General features: G+C 38.7%; 1 protein-coding gene across 1 annotated transcript; it reads right to left on the reverse strand.

The window, feature by feature from the left end:
* Nucleotides 1-1,006: 1,006 nt before the first annotated feature.
* Nucleotides 1,007-12,763, reverse strand: wscd1b (WSC domain containing 1b). The gene is made up of 9 exons (XM_065260735.2): nt 12,230-12,763; nt 9,794-10,355; nt 9,452-9,566; nt 7,474-7,658; nt 6,782-6,903; nt 6,466-6,637; nt 6,230-6,394; nt 5,614-5,814; nt 1,007-1,632 (listed from the first exon to the last, which is right to left on the reverse strand). The coding sequence occupies exons 2-9, from the start codon at nt 10,203-10,205 to the stop codon at nt 1,280-1,282; spliced, it is 1,725 nt and encodes a 574-aa protein (XP_065116807.1). The 5' UTR covers nt 10,206-10,355; nt 12,230-12,763; the 3' UTR covers nt 1,007-1,279.
* Nucleotides 12,764-22,354: the final 9,591 nt, after the last annotated feature.

Here is a 22,354-nt window from a genome sequence, read left to right on the forward strand (position 1 = left end):
TCACGGACTCTACGTCCATATTTCTTTACAGTCTACACTAAAAAAAAATATTCATTCAATTTATTAATTTTTTTTAAGGTAAGTGGTTGCAATCAATTTATTTTAGCTACATTTAAAGTAAAAAGATTAGTAAAGTAAAATAAAATAAAAACTTTTGTTTAAATGTAGCTTAAATAAATTGATTGCAACCACTTACCTTAAAAAAAAGATTCATTCAATTTATACATTTTTTGTGTATGTATTTGATCCAACAATGGGTTAAAACAACTCAGCATTTTGGGTTGAAACAACTCAGCATTTTGGGTTGTAACAATACAGCATAGGTTAAATTACAACCCAGTGGCTTGGGTTTGCCTTTTCTGACCCAACACTGGGTTGAAAATAACAAACCGTACCACTTTGTTATTCAAAAGCTCAAAAAACCTCCCATGCTATTGTACTGCTCTGCAAGAGTTTTTCTGGCTTTTTGCAAAAATAGGTTAAGTGCTTTGCTCAAGGCCACTATGCTGACTTGGGTTACTAATGTACCATAGGCAGATACATTTATCTAGAAAAACGTAAAATTTCTCCATTTATAACCACAGTTTTGCGCAAATTAATATGAGTGCATCATAAATAGATTTGATGTTTGTTGTTTGCTTCTGTTCCCAGTCAAACCAAGGCACTGCTCCTCTCCTGTGGCAGATTATTAATAGCCTAAATGTGGAGCTTAAAGCATTCTCATAGATTGATGTCTTTGATTTATTATGGTCATAAAACGATTTGAAGGACACAAGCTGTTTTTATGTGCATGAGCAAGATGTGTTGCTTGTTTTATGTGAAAGAAGCATCTGTCTTAAGTGGATGCACCTGTTCCCAAGATACTTTAACCCTGAGATGTCACATTCAAATAAGAAACGCATGTGAAAATAAATGACCAATGAATAAATATCAGTGTAAACCTTAAGACAAACTATCGGAATAGTAGGCATTAAATTAGAAGAGCTGCTAGCAATGGCAAGATGAATTGGTGAAATTATTTATTTTATTTGCTTTAAATAAAATGATCTTCTTTAAGGTCAAGAATAAAATGAATCAAAAATGTTTAAAGTTATCAGAATTGAATCAGTTTAATAAAATAATATATAAACAAGACTTCGGGCCCAGTCTGCGACAGCACAACCAAACCAAAGGAAAAACAAAACCAATTTCTAGATCTGTATCTTGTGTTTGTACTCAGGCACTTTGTGAATCGGTTTCATCCCCTCCAGTAGGGAGCAGTAGTTGTGTTCATGTAGTCTCATCTGGGCATGTACTCTTGTGGTAGTCCGCTGAGGTTTCTGTCTCTGAGAGCTTTATCTACAGTCTGGATGTATTTATCTATACGGGCTCTCATCTCGGAGGTGAACGGGTCAAAGGTCAGGCTACGAGATCCAGAGCGTTTAAAATGTCCGTCTCTGTTGCTTTCCGTGCAGAGGAGTCTTTCCTCGGGAATGCTGATGTTTAGGAATGAAGCAATGGTCTTTAACTGCGTTGCGAGATCTTTTTGAAGTTCCTCAAAGTGCACCACCAACAGGCGACGGGCGAACTGCAGCCAAGCCAAAGCGTGAGACATCCACCAGGAGGAATAACTGTCTGCAAACTCCAACCAGTCTGTAACAGAAGCAACAACATTGTCAAAACTAAACACATGCATAATGAAATTTTGCAAACTAATACACTGTCAGAAATAAAGGTACGAAATGGTCTGTATGTACATTTAAGGTAGCCTATAAAGGTGTACTTTTTGAAAGGGTAGCATCCTAGTGACAGTACCTTTATTTCTAAAGGTGTGCTCATCACTAAATTCAAATTAACCCTAAAAAATTATTTTTGTCTTCATTTACCCAATTGGTACGACTTTACTTGAAGGGGTGTGTATATGACTAACATGACACCTTCATAATCATGACATGACATGTGTCATGAACATGAAGGAGATTTTATGCACATTTACAGTATGACAACTGTCATTAGGTGTCATTCGTTCAATTATGTTATTTTTAATGCAAAGATGACAATGTTTGAGATGTTTTTGTTATGAAATAAACTAATACATTATAACTTGTTATAAATCTGTCATAAACATGACATAGCAAAATAATGATCAAACTTAAAGGAATATTCCATTTTCTTAAAAGAAAAATCCAGATAATTTACTCACCACCATGTCATCCAAAATGTTGATGTCTTTCTTTGTTCAGTCGAGATGAAATTATGTTTTTTGAGGAAAACATTGCAGGATTTTTCTCATTTTAATGGACTTTAATAGACACCAACAATTAACACTTAATTCAACACTTAACATTTTTTTTCAACGGAGTTTCAAAGGACTAAAAACGATCCCAAACGAGGCAAAAGGGTCTTATCTAGCAAAACGATTGTCATTTTTGACAAGAAAAATAACAAATATACACTTTTAAAGCACAACTTTTCGTTTAGGTCCGGTCCAGCGCGACCTAACGTAAATGCGTAGTGACGTAGGGAGGTCACGTGTTACAAATATAAAACTCACGTTTGCTGACTATTTTAAACAATAAACTGACACAAAGACATTAATTAGTATCAGTTGACATACAACAACGAAGGAACGGTCCTCTTTCACCACATTTGTAAACACTGGGGCGGAGTTTCACGGTCGTCCTCTGTGACCTCTTGACGTGATGACGTATTGCGTCGGGTCACGCTTGCGCATGACGACCGGATTTAAACGAGAAGTTGTGCTTTAAAAGTGTATATTTATTATTTTTATTGTCAAAAATGAAAATCGTTTTGCTAGATAAGACCCTTATGCCTCGTTTGGGATCGTTTAGAGTCCTTTGAAACTCCGTTGAAAAAAACTGTTAAGTGTTGAGTTAAGTGTTAAGTGGTGGTGTCCATTAAAGTCCATTAAAATGAGAAAAATCCTGCAATGTTTTCCTCAAAAAACATTATTTCTTCTCGACTGATCAAAGAAAGACATCAACATTTTGGATGACATGGTGGTGAGTAAATTATCTGGATTTTTCTTTTAAGAAAATGGAATATTCCTTTAAGAAACTACCTAGCTTAATGGCTTAACATTACATTAAACTTTCATTTAAATGTCATTAAGTGGTAATACTCAATAATTTTGAATAGTTTAGCTAAATGCAACCGACATGTCAAAAGATTTTACTTAACTTTATGTATGTGCACAATACATAAAAAACTGACAACTAACAGAACTTGTTCTTTCTTAAGAAAAAAAGAATATTTAATTTAATTAGTTTTTCTAGTGATATGGACCCAACGCTGCATAGCTTTTTGTTTTCATTTCATTTTAGGTGAATCGGTCAACCTGATCTAACAAATTTCTGTGGAATAGTCAGAATTCTTTGCTAATTTTTCCGTGGCATTCTCTAACACAGTCAATAAAAGTCGCGAAAGGTATACCCTCCGCGTCACATATTGACGAATGGTCAAGTGTCGTCAAATATTGACGACATGGGGTGACCATGTCGTCAATATTTGACGACACTTGACCATTCGTCAATATGTGACGCGGAGGGTATACCTTTCGCGTCATTTTTTGACGAACTGGGGACTTCAATACTATTATGTCCGTTGCATTCTCTTCTCCTATTTTCTTACCATTTTCGCGTCGGTTTAGGGTTAGATTACGCAAAATTAAACAGTGTACGCGAAATTAAACAGTGTCCGCGAAATTAAACAGTTGTCACCTGGCGTGGGGTTAGAAACAGTTGTCACCTGGCGTTGGGGTTAGAGTTAGGTTTGGGTAGGGATGTCATTATGTAAATCTAACCCTAAACCGACGCGAAAATGGTAAGAAAATAGGAGAACAGAATGCAACGGACGTAATAGTATTGAAGTCCCCAGTTCGTCAAAAAATGACACGAAAGGTATACCCTCCGCGTCACATATTGACGAATGGTCAAGTGTCGTCAAATATTGACGACATGGGGTGAGACTGGGTTGCATTCTCAGGGATCTCCGCATTTTTCCTTGTCTTTTTCCGTGGCATTCTCACGGATTGGTAACTCAACTGTTTTGTCCTATTTTCTTACCATTGTCGCTTCGGTTTAGGGTTAGGGTTAGATTTACATAAAATGACATCCTTACCCAAACCCAGCCCTAACCCCAACGCCAGGCGACAACTGTTTAAAGTTTAGAAAATATAAAAGAATACATCAGAAAAAAATAGTATAAACCAATACTTAAAGTGACATACTAACGCAAACACCAATGTAACCCTAAACCGAAGCGACAATGGTTCGAAAATAGGGAAAAACGGTTGAGTAACCAATCCGTGAGATTGCCTTGGAAAAAGACAGTCCATGGCAGGGCCACAGAAAAATGCGGAGATCCGTGAGAATGCCACGGAATAATGACCAAAAAACTCTGTGACTATCCCACGGAACTTTGTGTGATCATGTTGGGTCTCCAAATGCAATAAAATATAATTTTATAAATTTGAATTATTATTATTATTATTATTATTTATTTTATTTCTTAAACTGGAGGAAACTTAAAAAAACATTATGAACTGAAGAATATTCATGATGCTGTTATAAAACTATTTGACAGAGTATTAACGCTTAATGACATTTTAATGACAAATTATATTTGTACCACTTTAGTTGAGGTCAAGAAAGATATTCATGACGGTGTGATACAGCTATTTGACAGAGTATTAACGCTTAATGACATTTTAATGACAAATTATATTTGTATCACTGTAGTTGAGGTCAAGAAAAATATTTATGGTGGTGTTATACAACTATTTGACAGAGTATTAACGCTTAATGACATTTTAATGACAAATTATATTTGTATCACTGTAGTTGAGGTCAAGAAAAATATTCATGACGCTGTTATAAAACTATTTGACAGAGTATTAACACTTAATGACATTTTAATGACAAATTATATTTGTACCACTTTAGTTGAGGTCAAGAAAAATATTCATGACGCTGTTATAAAACTATTTGACAGAGTATTAACACTTAATGACATTTTAATGACAAATTATATTTGTACCACTTTAGTTGAGGTCAAGAAAAATATTCATGACGCTGTTATAAAACTATTTGACAGAGTATTAACACTTAATGACATTTTAATGACAAATTATATTTGTACCACTTTAGTTGAGGTCAAGAAAAATATTCATGACGCTGTTATAAAACTATTTGACAGAGTATTAACACTTAATGACATTTTAATGACAAATTATATTTGTACCACTTTAGTTGAGGTCAAGAAAAATATTCATGACGCTGTTATAAAACTATTTGACAGAGTATTAACACTTAATGACATTTTAATGACAAATTATATTTGTATCATTGGTAAAAAGTGGTCAGTTATGTTTTCTTGGCAATGTCATGGTGTCATGACAAATTATGATGTATTGGTTTATGTCAAGTTGTCATAACAAAGATATCTCAAACAATGTCATCTTTGCATTAAAAATGACATAATTGATAAAATGACACTTAATGACTAAGTTGAAGATTCTCCTTCATGAAGATGTCATGTCAGTCTTATGAACACATCATCTGTGTATGTGGTTCATATGCAGTGCCAAAATAGACGTGGTTTCCTCATTGGTACCTGTACTCCTCCAGTGAATGTCTGAAGCGTAGCCCAGGTGTCCGGCACACTTGCGGTTAAACTCGGCCATGAGAGAGCGGTATGGGTTACGCATCAGCAGGATGGCCGAGTCGAACGTTTCAATCTCCCGCTGACCGCTTTCGTGAGTTTTGACGCAAATGACTCTTCCGCTCTGCCAGTGATCCTTCTCTCCTTTAAAACCTGCAGCAGGGATAAAAGGAGCTGGGAAAACTACCCGTCTCTACTTTTTGTTGCTACTTTTCTAGTGTTTCTCAATTCCAATCAAAATCTTCATAACATTTATTTATTTATTAAAGGCGGGGTGCATGATCTCTGAAGGGCAATGTTGATATTTGAATTCACCTAAACAAACCACAATAGGATCTGGACCTTCTTTTGATAGCCCCACACATATGCAACCCATGTTTAGTAGACACGCCCCTTACTGCTGATTGGCTACAAGTGTGTTTTGGTACTCAGCCCAGTTTAAAAATCATGCACCCCGCCTTTAATTTAGCAGATGCTTTTATCCAAAGCGATTTAATCAGCTGGCTTCGAACTCACAGAGGAACACAGCTAAATTGACCAAAGATGTGTGTGTGTGGTAGGATCCTACCTTTGTTGTAGAGAGAACCGTCAAAGTAATAACTGCCGGTGTAGAATCCAGTTCCCAACTCGATAAGATGACGCAGCCAGGTGTTCCCAGCCCCTGGAAAACTGGACAGAGCTACAAGACTGCTGGACCTCTGGGGCAGAAAGCTCCTTACTTTGCATTTTGCATCTGAAAACAGGAATTCTTAAATAGCAAAAATTGTTGTTAACCTGTGATAGTTTGGATATGCAGTCTCTTACCTAGCACAGGAGTACTGTACACTTGGAGATAGTCCAGGTCATGAAGGGAGGTGTGGTTTGTTTGGTTACCCCTCCCACACACGTTATCATGTCCACTCCTCTGCATTGTAAAGATAAAGGAGGAGTGGCTGCAAAAACAGCCCTGTCTTCCCAAAAGGGCCAATGGCAGCTCCTGACAACGTCACATAGAATATAGATGGGGTTAAAGACAGAACCTCATATACCTTATGAAGAGATTCTTATCAGTATGTGAAAGGGTGCTAGGATTTTACACTGCATTTTAAGTAAACTTAAGCTGAGTATTTGTGAATTAAACCTGTTCGGTGCAGATCTCAATACACTGCTGAGGGGTTCGCGTAAGTTCAGAGGTCTGGATTAGGACATCATCTGTTAAATTTGTTGGTATCTTGAAACATCCGTGGTAGTGCACAGTTCTGTCTGTGAAACATTGAAAACAGAAAAGTAGGTACGTCTTGCTCAAAGCATCAAATTTCAAATTTATTTCTTATTTTGCATTGCCACAAAGCAACTTTACATTAAATACTTCTCTATTTTTAAATCGTTTTGCCTTTATTTGATAAACAGTATGTAAGGAGAGGACAGGAAAGTACGGGGTGGTGAGAGGGGTACGGGATCGGAAAAGGACCTCAAGCCGGAATTCAAACTTAGGTCGCCAAATATTTTGAAGCACTGCGCACTACATCATTGGCTACGACCCGTAAATGCATTTAAGTGCAGGCAGTAAAGATGTAAAAAAAGGGACAGAAGCTTGTGAAATATAAAATACAAGATATTAATGCTATTTTTTTTTTTGCATTTCAGCCCTGTTCTTATTATGTTATCTTACTATTTTTATTCTGGACTTTTTTTGGCACATGATTGTGTCCTGTGGCCAGGCTCCCACAAACATTTGTTTAATGTCATATTCATATTAAACATGTAAGATTTCTTTCCAAGGACATGTGAACTAGTGTTGGTCTGTTTTTATGTTTATGCAACGTGACTCACATCGTCTCTGTCCGGGAAGCCGATCCTCAACCCTGTAAACAGACAGACGTCCCACTCCTCCGCAGGGGGGACCCTTTTCTCCCCGACAGTCCAGATTACAGTCCTCTCCCCGAGCCCGACGGGCACAGATCCTGTTCCCACAGTGACACTCCGCTCCATATTCCAGTCCAGCATACCGGAACCCACTGTAAAAGCAAACAGTCATCTTCATTTACATAGAGAAGAACGTGTCATTTCCATTCGTTTTTTTTTTTAGCTCAATCAGACCAACACACATACTGAAAAAATTTAGCTTGAATGCACTGCTAGTCGCTTTGGATAAAAGTGTTGACCAAATGTTAGTCAAGATTTTCTTGTTATTATATAAAATGTATCATTCAATTAAATTTTTTTTCGAGATATAAATAGTGCATCTATAATATAATTTTGTGAAATATTAATATATTGGAAATATTGAAAAAAAATTCTGGAAGGCAAAGACTTAACAAAGTGTAGCTTTCCACAGCATACTCTCAGAAAGAAAGGTACAAAAGCTGTCACAGGGGTACACCTTTGTACCTAAAGTGTGCATATTAGTACTTTAAAGGTGACATAGAATGATTGAACGGAGTATTTATCCTTGTTCTGTGACGTGACATGTAGACAAATTTTTTTTGTTTGGGTCTGTAATACCTTAGAAGCTTCCTAAAAACCTCTCTCAGGTAGCTCTATTAGGGTGGGGGATTTTAAACAAGTGGTTTTGCACCTATTTGGCTCCCCCTACTGGCTTAACTTGCAATCTCATTACTGATTGGCTGACTTTGCTGCCACTCAAAAAATGTAGCCAATTATTTTAAAGTGGAGGGGCAGTGAGATGCCTGTGATGTCATAAGCATCAGTTTTTCAGATTGGGACGTTTTCTGGCTGACATTTCTAAAAGAGGAATTTCTATGAGACTGAGATGTTTAGCATGTTTAGCACTTTTTGTATGTTCGTGAATGCGGGTAGACTACCATTATTCAACAAAGACCAGGTAAAAATGGTTTTTCATTCTCTGTCCCCTTTAAAGATACATATTGACACCTCAAAGGTAAATATCTGTACATAAATGGTCCGCGTAGTAATACCACTCCGGGCCGGATCCGTACCAGATCTGTGCCAAAGTTGGCAACTCCGGTGCGGATCAGGCCCAGAGTCATTTGCTGTATGGGGTAACCCAGTCACGAAATTACGTTCCTATTGTATAGTCACGTAAATTTTTTATTTTTTTCCGTGATACTTTCACGAATTTCCATGTTTTTTCATGACCGTATCACAAATTTCTGTTTATGTGTCATTGTCACATATTGGTTACCCAACAGCTTTTTCCTATTTTCAAACCATTGTCGCTTCGTTTTAGGGTTAGATTTGGTGTTTGCGTCAGGATGTCACTTTAAGTATACACTAAAAATTTTTTTTTTCATTTTTAGAAAACTTAATTCAATCATGTTGAACTGGTGTACTTAATTAAATGAGGTAGATCCAACAATTTTTTTTAAAAGAAAAATCATTTTAAGAAAACTTAATTCAATCATGTGCAACCAGAGATTTTTTTCAGTGTAGGTTTATTCTGTTTTTTCGGATTTTTTTTGATTTTTAAACATTGTCGTTGGGTTTGGTTAAGGATGTCATTTTATGTAAATCTAACTCTAAACCGAAGTGACAATGGTAACAAAATAGGACAAAACAGTTGATTAACCAACAGTGACAATGACACGTAAACAGAAATTCGTGATACGGTCACGAAAAAATGCGGACATTCGTGACAGTATCACAAAAAAGAATAAAAAAATGTATGTGACTTTAGGTAATTTTGTGAGACTGGGCTGTATGGGTAGTTTCTTATACTGTAGCTCAGTGTTTGTTGGACCTAATTTCGCCTCCTGCTTCTGTGAATAAACACTGAACTCACTGTTCTTAAATACAGCGTTTCTTTCATTTCTCCTTCAGAAGTCATTACCTCTCTGAGCAGGTGTCCTGACACAAGGCGTTGGTCATTTTACGGAAGTCATAAAGAACGATCCCGCCAAGCGCGTGCTCCGTTTCATTGTTTATGAAACATCCGATGTAGGTTCCTTGTTAAAAATGATTCAGAGAAAAAATACACACTCTTGAAAATAAAGGTTTTACAAAGCATTCATATCAGCGATGCTATAGAAGAACCATTTTGGGTGCCCCAAGAACCATTCAGTCACAGCCAAAAATGGTTCTACTATGGCATCATTTAACGACTTTATTTTTACTATAAAGGTATTGAAAACCACAAAGTATAGTTACAGGTGCTTTTGAAAGTATGACTTACCTTTTTGTCGTCGTTCCTTATGTAACCGACTGTGTTCAGAAAAGGTTCGCTGTTCATCTGTATTGCTATGAAACCAGTGGCGTCTCAGATGTCTTCCCTCCAGGTTGTGAGATGTGAGATGGTTCTTAACTGTTCTGCTGCTCGACTGTTCAACAGGTTGGTTCGCCACATCCCGGATAACTCTAGCACCGTTCCTCTTGTACAACCATCCGACAGCAGGTACATCCAAGACCCTAGGTGGTGCCAGTAGAGAGGGGATCGGGACGCTGTCCGTTTCTCTTTGAAATGTTACAACACTGTAGCGCTGAAGCATTAACACACTGCCTGCCATGATATAAGCCACGCCCAGGAAAAGAAGCAGCAACTGTGCCCGCCTTAAGAAGTGCAACAGTCTGTAAGATGGTTTGGCCATCCTATTTTTCTACTGGTTTAGACCATCCAGACAGATCTCAGTATAAAGAGCAAATAAATTTTAGCTCAGTAGCTCTTAAATTCATCCTTTAGAGAAAGGTTTTTCCTCTTGTCTACAGCATCACAGAGACTACACGGGAGAGCAGCAGCCCTAAAATAAATAAATCAAATCTGTCAGTAGAAACACGAGTCGGATGAAAACATGACAGACAAAAGACAAGTAGAATCAATACGGGTTTTATTATGTTTCCCCTTTCGATTATTACTAGACTTAAAAAAAAAAAAAAAGATTCTGCAAGATGAAACATTTATGTAGGACAACTTTTCTTAGTCTTGGGTTTATTGTATCTCTTCACGTCTGGTGGTTTGTGGGATGAGAGCTTTCTGTCTATCAGAGTGATGGGTTGAAATTTCGGCCTGCAGGAGAAGAGAGCTGTCTATCCCGATGAATGTCGTATTGCAGATAAGAGTCATGCATTTAAAAGCATACGCTCAGAAAAAAATTGCTTAAAGTTGTTACTTTTGCCAATTAACTAATCAGCATTATAATAAAAAATAATGTTGTTCACCGCTTTGTAAACTGCACTTTATGTTTGCTCATGGATAAAATTGATTAAATGCTCTCTCTCATTTAGTGGCTTTGGATGATAATAATAAATGTATATGTAATTGGAAACTGAAATAGATTGAAATCTAAGATAAGCATGACCATTCACTCCAGCAAAATAGGTGCCTCTGTTTTGTAAGTAATGGAGAATCAATCTTACATCATTATCTCTTCATAGATGAAGCTTCTGATATCCAACAAATGTCTACGCATTACAATGTTTACCATCATGTTTGATGGATTGGCTTGTAAGTCTCTAAGGTCTTTGCTCCAGGAGAATTACATAGACGGGAAAATAGCATTAATAATTCCTTGATTTGGACTGCAGTAAATGTTATTGAAAATGAAAAACAGTAAATTATGAATATTAAACCATTATGATGTGGCTGGAAAGTAAAAGTTTATGTGATGATTGAAATTGTTGTTTGGACAGATGATTTTATCTTTCCCATTTAGCAATTAATGTTTATTCCATTTATTTGAAGGCTGTGTATATTCATATTATCACATATTTTCCTGCGTATTTAATAGTCTAGACTATTTTAATCTGACAGAAAACAGCGTGCTGAGGAAACGGCTCAAAAAAATATTTAATGCTTAGGTACCCTTGTTTCTATAGTGATTGAACAAGGCAGGCAAATGGGCACAAACTACAGCACATGTTATTACATGCAAATACTGAAGAGGGTTTGAGTCATCAGTTATAGCACTGTATGTTGTTAAGAGATAAAAGAAACGGTCCAAAATCTACAGTAACTAATATCTTCTCTGGAAACTTCAAAAAAGAAAGAAAATAGGGATTACAACACACACACAAAAAAATACTATCTACATTTTAATGCGCTATTCAAAAGATGCAGAATTGTATATTTACATTCATGGATTTGACAGATACTTTTATCCAAAAAGATTCAACTACACATTTAACCTTGGATACCAATCCGTCACTTTTGCGTTGCTAACGCAATGCTTTACTAACTACAAGAGTACAGATTGCAAGTAATTTAGTGCGTTTACGCTTTGGTTAAGTAATTCATCTTTAAAACTTTACGAATTTTTAGATGCAAACCGACCGTGTCATCAAATTTGAAAGGGAGCAATAAAGTTTGAAATGCTTAACAAATAGGCTACAGTCTTCAAAGCGCTTTCAGCACCACGAACAGCTCCTATAGGCTACTTCACTTACTGATAATCTGCACCCTATTTAGTGATCATCTGGACTAATACGACATGAACCGAAGACGATGTTAGGAAATATGTAAAGGCTAAAGCAAAATATTTTTTTGAAAGGCGATCACTTCCTTCTGCTTCCTAAATAGCCCACAGTAGTCTACTCACGTTGGCATTTCGGACGCATCTTTCAGATGCACATCACAAATAAAAAAACGCATATAAATACTGTTAAAAGTCATGTTTACCTCTGATGTGGCGTTTCAGATCAGATGCTCACGGATGTGTCCGGCTCAAAGCACGCGCGTCTCCAGCGCTCCGACGCGCGCTCGCTTCCGTAGAGAAGAGTCCAGTCAGTGAATCCTCACTGAATTGTTAAAACATCGATTATCAAGTCAAATACGTAAGGTATGTTTAAACTGCATCATGACTATTCAGCATCTTCTTCCTTGTTGGGTGACTTTCTGTGTCTGTAGCTGCCGTATGAGTCTTAAGAATGAAATGAGCGAGTCGTGCCGAATATTCACGAATAAAACACGAGCTGTTGTTCCCATGCAACGTGTAAAACACGGACTGTACTTTGAATTTATTACAGGCGCCAGCCTTGTTAAACACGACACTACTTATAACTAACATGCAACCTAAACTGTGAGGAAGGTTTTTAACTTTAACTAAACTAGGGTGTAAAAATAAGGTAGCCAATTTATCGTGGCAAAAAAGTTTAAAGAGCACCCATTTCAATGCTAAAAAACTATGTATTATGGTTAAAAACACATTATTTTCCACATACCGTAAAAAAAATTTAGCTCCAGATTTCACTCTCTTCCTAAAATGCCTGCTGGGTTAAGCTTGCCCCCCGGTGTGGTTTTTGTAGCATGCTGGTTTTAGACTCTGCATTTTACTGAATTTGCGCTCTAACACTATTTTACCCTGTTTAGTAAATCTGGTTTTGATACCCCAATCTGGCAACCCTTGCTGTGCGCTTGCGCAGATGTTTGGTTCGGATTATATAGAATGTATGTAAACCAACATTTTAATCAGATTATAATGTTTAGGGTACATGTAAACTGTATTATCGTAACCTTCAATCGAATTAAATTCATTCGAATTGACAATATTTTGTGCATATAAACATAGCCAATGAGAAGAAATGGTTCAAGAACCTTGGACTGTAACACTGAAAAAAATGATTCATAGAATTTAATAATTTTTTTTAAGGTAAGTGGTTGCAATCAATTTATTTAAGCTACATTTAAACAAAAAAGATTAGTAACGTAAAATAAAAATATAAAACTTTTGTTTAAATTAAATAAATTGATTGCAACCACTTACCTTAAAAAAAATTATTAAATTCAATGAATAATTTTTTTCAGTGAAGGTTCTAAAGGCTGTTTTTACGTATAGACCGTTTCATCGGACTTTACTTCCGGGTTCTGTTTGTTTAACGGTCTGACTAGTTGCTAAAACCGAACTCTTAAACAAATACCTCGTCGAAAATATCAAATGTTATGTTTTCTAGGTAAAGTACGTGTGATTTATTTTGCTTGTTATAAAAGGACTTTTGTTATTTATTCTTAGTGGAGTTTACCGGAATCTACGTGTTGACCACGAAAGCCGCTTGTTTATGTTGTTTGAAACCGTCTATTATGTGAACGTACACGCACGGTCGAAGGCATGGCCTTGCCAAGTACTTGTATGGCCCTGTCCCAAATGGTGCACTTCATGTCTCATGGCCTTAAATTGCGTGTGCTCGCTTAGTCTACGAGTCCGTAGGGTGTCCCATCTGTAATTTTTACACTCCGAAGTGTGCTCATCAGCGCCCCTTTGCTCCCTTGATGCGCTCTTCGGCGAAGCCCGCACACAGAAGTCTTTGCGAAAGACCAATCAGACCAATCAGACACCGGAAAAGAAGAGTTCACACTGATGGGCAACTTCTCTTCCTATTTCCGGCGTGACGCTCGAGTCTGTCCCAAAATATGACTCCAGTGCGCTCCCGCGTCAAGGGTCCCCAAGGTCTGCACAACATGATGTCATCAAAGTGTTAACTCTGAAGAAGTCCATAAGTATGGAGTGTGCTATTTGGGACAGGGCCTATGTGTACACACAGATCGTTCAACACATGCGCACTGTGACAAAATGCAATGCACTGTACTCAGACCCTTGCAAATGCGTAAAAATGGGACTATACTTCGGTCTTAAGGATGTCTTTTTTGACTTTCACCTAAACGAGTTTCCATCCTAAATATGTACTATGCACAGCTCGTAGTAGTACTATTACTTGTCGTTCTATCAGTCTTTAGTTTAGAGTAAATGTGTCTACAGCAAAATTAAACCTCTGCCATTTTTTTGTGCTTGTCTGTCAGAGTTATGTGCATTGATTCAGCACTCACTTTAAGGTTCTTACCGCTGTGTGGTTTTTAATGAATGTATGGATCCTGTTTTAGCCTAATGAGACCCGACAGAGAATATCTGACTCTTTCATGTGGGTGTCAGTTGGTGTAAATTTCAGCTATGCTGATTCTTGAAGCCATCAGAGAGGAGGATGGTGGTTCAGTCTAGAAATCTGGAGTTCCCTTTGGTTCTGGAGATCTTTTAATTTTTTGTGTCGAACAGAACAGAGTCTTTCTTCTTGTGCAGACAGGAGAAGAGTACATTCATCTGGTAAAGACAAACACGGACAGACAAAGCCCAACTGACTCGAAAAAAGAGCAAACAATCATCACAGAAATGAATTTTTAGACACAAAAACATCCCACGGAAGTGAATTGACCCATTTATGGACTTCTGAATGTCTGGCATGTATTTTATACTGCTTAGCATTCTCACATTAAGGCTAAAAAATGGTCATAAAATGGTCTCAAGCTGTCACCTGGGCAGTACACTTTGAAAGCGTCCTAATATCTACCATACAGATAAGTATACATTTGGTACCAATATGTCCCCCCAAGGTACTAATATGAACTCTTTAGGTGCAAAGTTGTACTTTTTAAATATGTACCCCCAGAGTGACAGCTGGGGTAAATATTTTGACCATTTCTTCTGACAGCATAGTATAAAGGTATCACAACCCCCCTTTTCCATATTGCATTCATAAATCTGATATTTTTATGATGTCCAACTACACAACAGCCATCTGTACGAGTCAGTCCTGCTGCTTGTTTTTCTCACACTCGTTTTCTTAATCTGTTTTTGAAGTCTGTCCCTCAAGAACACCGACTGCAGAACAGTGCGCCGTGTTTTCAAGTAATTAAAAAGCACTGATGTTCAAGGTCAGGGACCAATCAACGAATCGATTTCATTTGGTCCTGGCAGAGAAAATCAGACTTAAATCTCTTTAAGTCCCTTGATGACGGCACACTTTAGGGCTTCAGGCACATCCACAGATTGAATCGGTTACCCCGAGCATCTCTTACCGATGAGAGCCATCTTCATTCTCTCGATCTGTCTGTCTATCACATTCTCACTTTTATTCTCTCAGGTTTTTGACTGATTAAAAACAGCAGCTGTTGTGAGCGTCACAATCCGTCAAACAGATTTAGTTTTTCTGGTTTGTGAGAATTGTGCATCTCATTTTTATATTTATGCTTAATTTTTCTAACATTAAGAAATTACATTAAAGCAAAAGTCAAAAGGTTTTCTTGTTGGAACTAGCATTTGGTCTGGGATGGGAGTCTGGTGCTCTTACAGGGAGACTCTTCATCTCTTGAGACTTTACCGAACAGCACTAGCATGTCTCTGTTACATCTATAAGAAATGTTATGACCAGACTGACATTACTCTGTAAAGCACAGCACGATATGTTCATCTGAAATGCATTAGGCAAATTCATATAGCACACATGTCATTCACAGAGTAATGGTAAGGTACTAGGGACTGATTCTGAGTGAGTGTATTAGAAAACATTAAAGCGCAGCATAATTGACTGGAAAGGACACTTAATGTCTGCACAGAGATCTGTGATACATGTCTGATGGTATAGTCATGAAATTTTTGATTTATTTATTCGTGTTCATGGACACAACCTTTCTCTTTTTTCGTGTCACACAGCACAAACTTCTATAATTTTTTTTTGTGTCCCCGAGCATGACTTTTAAAGGTAGGGTATCACATTTTAAAAAATGCTAACGGTAGCCGACTAGCAATGAAATCACAATCCCACCCTCCATTCAAATCGCCATCCAAAGTCACGCCTCTTTCAAAACACATGAACCCGCACAGATCAGACGGTCACATCTCATGTCTCATTCACCAGTGAGAAAACTTTGCAGTACAAATTGAAAAACATGACCAAAATAACCAACATAAACAACTGGTTTACATCAGAATTAGTTAAAGCACACTTTCGGTTGTCCGTAAACAAACAGAAATTTCATAAGCAACACAATGTTTCATCAAAGTAGAATATCTGAATTCATCTCAATACGAACATATCGCGTACCTACCTTACCAAAATAAACAGTGCAACAACCCTTTCAGACCCTTTACCTCCTGCTGCTGTTTGCATCTCGTGGTAAAGCAGTAAAGTTACCGATGTTAATTTGGGCTTTTGCTCTTTGCTGATCCAGGCAGTTTTTGCTGTTGTTGTTATAAAACATGTCTTTCGTTTTGTGGCTCCTGTGCAGGTTGTCAATTCAGTAGAAAAGTTTGCCATTCTCTCCCTCTGTTTACAAACGGGAGGTGAGGGCACGTGAACGGGCCGATGACGTATGGTGTCTGCGTGAAGAAGCTGGTGCGGTGGCATTCAAATTACGCTTATGGATGAGGGACAAACAAGGCAACGTCCGTTCGGACCGAGATCTATGATTGGTTGAACATTTTTTGGTCCTACGCCTTTCACAGATGACATAAACTTCTACAAATACATTTAAACAACTTAACATAGTGATTGCTATCAGGATGTGAGGAGACTTTTAACCAGTGTCACAAGGTGACCACGGTAGGGCGGAACCCAAACGCGGCAGAGATTGGTTCTGCTGAAGATGGTTTCCGCCCGGACCCAATTCTCAAACATATTCTTACTTCCTGGTCCCCCTGAAAACCCAAATTGCAGCGAACGAGCAACAGGTGCAGCGACTTAACGTGGCAACCCGCGATTGGAAGAGGAAGGAGGACGGGCAATATAAATAGACCTATGAAACACAAAGAGAGGAGAGTGATTTCGGGAAAGCAGTTGATTTCCGGGGTAAGCTCCGCTCCGCCAAGGGCGGATTGAACCTCCACTCCTCTAAAGACGCCGTTGATCCGGGGATCGCTACGGCGAACGGAAAGAAGACGGCTGAAGGAGCCTATAGGAAGGAGGAGGACGTTTACACAAGGAGCCCCGCAGTTGAGCTGGTTGAGTTGCGGTCATGTCGTGTGGCTGTAGGGTTGGGCTGTGTATTGTGGTGGTGCAGTAGGAATGTAGCATTGGAGCAGTGAAAAGTGTATGTGGAACCCGTTGATGACAGCTTTTGGCTTACGTGTTACACAAAGGAAAACCAAACAGTGGGGAAACCGAGGAGACGAAGAGAGAAAGTAATAATCATTATTGTGAGTACTGAAAGTATAAAGTGATACGTGTACATTAAGCATACTAGTTTGATGCATGTGTGAGTTGTAGCAACTGACGTAGCGGCCCCATCACGGAACGGAGCGGTGGGAGAGCCGGGAACGCAACACTTCTGGGAATTGGGCATCAGCTACTTTTCAACCTCTGGCTTCTTCATTGTAGTGTCCGGCAGATTCTTCAACCGACCCCACGAAAGACTCTGGCCTGACCTTATTTGTTCACCAAGTGTGTCGTGGGTGAGTCTAGATTTACAGAGTGAGTGTGTTCACATGATTGTATTGCAGTGAAGTGCTGTGTACTTGTTGTCAGAAGCTACCATTGATTGGAGTCGGCCATATTAGAACGAAGAAGACGCTGTGTGGCGAGCGAAGAGTCAGCCTATCATACGTTGTCCAACAACTCAGTGTGGAGGCCGGTGAGACACTACGAAGTCTCCGGCCTGAGCAACGTGTATTACGGTGGTGACGGTGGAAAAAGGGTACGGGAAGTAAAGATCGTACGTGAGTACAATTCAGAGTGTTGGTTTGCCTGTGAGTGAAGCTATTGTATTGCTGAAGCCTAGTTGGCTATTAACTGCCTGTCACGGAGCCTCTCCAAAGGTGCGCCCCTGTCCCGAGTTCAGCAAAGCCCACGGATGGGAAGGAGAGGGCAGCGTTCAGCTCGGCAGTGACGGCATTCATTCCCCTAAAATAAGGCCCTGGGAAAGGAAGATTACAGACCAACTACCCACCGTACCCATCGCTTGTTCACCACCTGTAAGTAAGAGAAAGTCACAGTTAAAGGTGAAGTGTGATTTTGTGTTACAGCCCTGAGCCCTCCAAAGGAGGAAAACGACGAGTCAGTTACCTGAGAAGTGTTTACCGTATCCACTGCTACCAGCCACCTGAAAGTAAGACAGTCACAGTTAAAGGTAGAGTGTGATTTTGTGTTACAGCCCCAAGCCCTCTGAAGGAGGAAAAGGCACGGCCAACAGCAAAGTGTGGTCTTGAGAGCTCCTTTGACGAATCCTTATCGGATCCATCGCTAGCGGCCAACTGTAAGAGAGAGAGACAAAATCGCCATTAATCATAAAGTAATCATTCTGTGTTGTAGACGGGCATACGTGAAAGGAGAGAACGGACCATAACTACAGCTTGTTACACCTGAAGTTCTGCCTCCAGGATACGGAGGACGCCACGGATACTAGGAAGGAAACTCCAAGCAGTCCCCTCCCCTCCCCTTAGAGGAATCGTCATTCGGAGGCCAGAAGAGGCCCTTATTTTTTAAGTTCCCCTTTCCCCTTCCCAACTTACCTTATTTTTAAATAATTTAATAAAGCTCATTTTAATTTACTTGTATCTCGTGTGTCTGGTCATTGGGGTGGCTTTGGGAACCTCCTCGAGGTGGAAACTAGGAAGGGGCGTGACCCTTTTAGATATCTCGGGTCCGCTCCGACCTGTGACACCAGCATAACAAAAAAAAATTCTGAATCAAATTAGATACCCTGCCTTAAACTTCGGGGCCTTGATTTAGCTGCTTTACTTCCTGCGGCCCACCGAAATTGCTACTGCACAGACTCAAGACCCAAGATGTCAGTGCCGTATCAGGACACTGGCGGCTTCACCTTTCACCAATTGAAGAGAGATCTTTTTTTCAGTCTATGGTTTAGATACTGCTTCTATATGTTCTCCTGTTTACTTAGTGATAGTGCATTGCGTTAGCAACCCAAAAGGTCATGGCTGTTTCTCAATATGCGATCTTGCGTCCTTGTGTCCTCACTTTACGTCATCATTAACTGGCGAAGTTCAATTCCAATTCTCAAGAACGCAAGTACAGAGGACGCATGAAAATACCCGGATGTGTTCTTGATATCGAGTATGCATCGAGTGCAGACTTGCGCGCTGAAATCTGGGGAGGTCAGGTGACCAACAGGAAGATCGCACACATCTCAATTCTCATAGGTGTGTTCTGTGTTCTCGCGACCTTCTGAGTTCATTCTTCCAAGGTCGCCTGGCAAGACCAATCTTCACAAGAATTCAAGTCTGTTCTTTGCGTTCTTGGAATTGAGAAACAGCTCGTGTGTTTGAACCATAGGCTGTAAAAAATATGGACGTAGTGTCCGTGATGTCACCCATTGGTTTGTGAAGAACTTTTTTGAAGTTTAAAGTAGGCGGTGCCTGGCGTCGCCAACTTGGCCACGCGTCAACACGCATCACTCGCAGATAACCGAAAATATAGTATAGAGACGGGACATGGGTGAAGCTGAGGTGAGTGGTTGCTGAAACCACGCCCGCCTAGTTTAACTCTTGTGACAGCAGTGGCTGTTCAACAGTCACTCAAGTGGCCACGCCCTTAATTATGCAGAACTTTAAGGCTTAATATAATTTAAACGGGTGAGTAACAAAAAAATTCACCCCCTCACAGTTGTCATGAAGGGCAAAATAAGCAATATAGACAAAAAACATTTTTTTTACCAGAATGTAAACATATTATTTTCTACTGTAAAGTTCTGCATTTTAACATGGAGGTGTATGGGAATTGACTCCCTTTTGGAGCCAGCCTCAAGCGGCCAGTCGATGAATTGCAGTTTAAGTCACTTTTGTATTGGCTTCATGAGAGAGATCGGAAGGTTGCCTCTCGGTCTGAACCCAGGGAACGCACATATTGATTAAAAAAATTATATCTTGTAAAGCACTGTAAGTCACTTTGGAGAAAAGCATTTGCCAAATGCATAAATGGAAATACTAGATTGTAGCATCATCATCATATTATTGCTATGTGTTGTGGTGGAAAAATATGTATATTTACATTAACGGAGGAACCAGATGTATATGTAGAGACCAGAGCATTATAAAGATTGGGGGTATTTTTACCTCACCAGGTTTATTGAGAAGTATCAAACTGACCTTGAACCTTAATTTAGGTGACGTGCGTGTACCTCTTCTGAAGTAAAGATTGTATGAAGCTAGTAGAGCTCATCAGGAGTTTTTGTCTCTTCTTACCGGCTGCCTTATGAATGAGAACAATCTCTCTCTCTCTCTCCCCCCTCTCTCTCTCTCTCTCTCTCTCTCTCTCTCTCTCTCTCTCTCTCTTTTGCTTTAAGGGATCCTGCAGTGTGACTCTCTCATCTGGATGGCAGTCATGCTCGCACTTTGTCTTAAATCCAGTGGGAGAGCCTTCAGGTCCTACACAAAAAACACACACACACACACACTGAGGCTTTTGGAAAATAGTGGCCTAGAATTTAAATGGATGAATATAATAGACCAGGCTGAGGTCTTTGGCCGCTTCTGCATGAATCCAATGCGAGTGGTTCTTTATCTCTACGGCATTTGAAAAATCAAACCTGACATTTCATGTGGACTCGTGGGAAATACAGGTAAACAAACAAAATATGTGATTTAAAGCCAACCAAGTAAACAAAACATTTGGAGGCGAGGTGATTTCTAATATCTGTAGGCATCAGCTCTCATCGAATGATTGAAGGGCTTTTATTTCAAGTTGTTGTTTCTTGAATGTAGATCAGTTAAAGATACAGTTCACCAGTTTTAAATTTTTTTATTTATATTTTCGAAGATTTTATGCTTCATCACAATTTTCAACATACACACTGTAAAAATTATTTGCTGCCTTAATTTTTTTTATGCCCAAACACCAACACCACCTCACAAATCTCTCTATTTTATAATAATTTGTCCCTTCCTCCTTGTTTGTTAGTATGATATTTTAAGGCAAATGGAATCCTGTCTTCGAAGACCCAGCTATAGTCCTTTTTAATTTGTTTGAGACTAAAAATCATATAGTATAAAGAACATTCAGTGAAAATATAACCTTGATATCTTTAATACTGACTGAGTACCTTACATGCCAAAGATTGAATAAATGCAAACTCTGATGCTCCTAATCTCACCTTTAAATCATGAGACTTTAACCTGGATTTCACAGACAGGGTCACAAACAATAACCTTTAGATACATTTTGAATACAGTGCTGTAAGTGTTGAAGATTTGTTGGAAAAACACACAGTGTATCTGGAAGCTGAGACGGTAGTGATATCTGCTCTCTGCTACATTGGTTTTAATGAGAGGACACATGACTGGTTTACGATTGTGCCGGGTAAATTGTAATGGTTTCCGCTTGGCCTTTCATTGAGTTTAATTGGCTCTTTTCAAATTTTGTGGCTCTGCGTGCCATTGGCTCTGATTAAGAGGTTTGACGGCGTGAGATATTTAGGATTTGACGTTACAGGATTTTTAAAATCCTGTCCGTTTATGAAATCAGGTTGCAGTACACACATAAAGAGAATCTTGATAGATTTTTTCCCCTCAGTTTGAAAACATGCTCACACTACAAGATTTGGAAATCATGAGGCATCACATGCTCAGTGAAGTATTATTATTGTGCCATAGCGAGCACTTTATGTGACCTCATGCGCAAATGTAAATATAAAAAGATTGTGACACAATTATTATTATTTGTTAATGTTTACATTTGTACACTAGCAGTATACGCACCCAGTGTGTTTAAAACCAAAATAAGCTTTGTACTTATTTTACGAGTTGTCTAATTCGTATAAATTCATACAAAGTGAATCATACAAACAAATTTGATTATCATAAAAAAAATAATAACCCGAATGTGTTTATACAAAAAATATGAATTAGCCACAAATACGTGTGAATTGCCAAGAGATAACATTTGTCCACCAGACACATACTGTACAGCATTTTTGCAGTCACTATTTCAAAAGGTCTGTCATTCACCTCTGTCTCTCATTGGCTATTGTGAAAGTAATGATGTAATCATCCCAATTTTAAATGCCACAATTTGCTTGCAAGCATCGGGA

The sequence above is a fragment of the Paramisgurnus dabryanus genome, chromosome 10 (genome assembly GCF_030506205.2).
Source record: "Paramisgurnus dabryanus chromosome 10, PD_genome_1.1, whole genome shotgun sequence".
Classification (NCBI taxonomy): domain Eukaryota; kingdom Metazoa; phylum Chordata; class Actinopteri; order Cypriniformes; family Cobitidae; genus Paramisgurnus; species Paramisgurnus dabryanus.

Bases quoted from the DNA above. Each gene is read 5' to 3' on its own strand.
- wscd1b (XM_065260735.2), bottom strand. From the start codon at position 10,205: ATGGCCAAACCATCTTACAGACTGTTGCACTTCTTAAGGCGGGCACAG. The intron at 9,567-9,793 runs GTAAGTCATACT...ATTTTTAACAAG, and splicing joins TAAGGAACGACGACAAAAAG to GAACCTACATCGGATGTTTC. The intron at 6,395-6,465 runs GTAAGAGACTGC...TCCTGTTTTCAG, and splicing joins GTACAGTACTCCTGTGCTAG to ATGCAAAATGCAAAGTAAGG.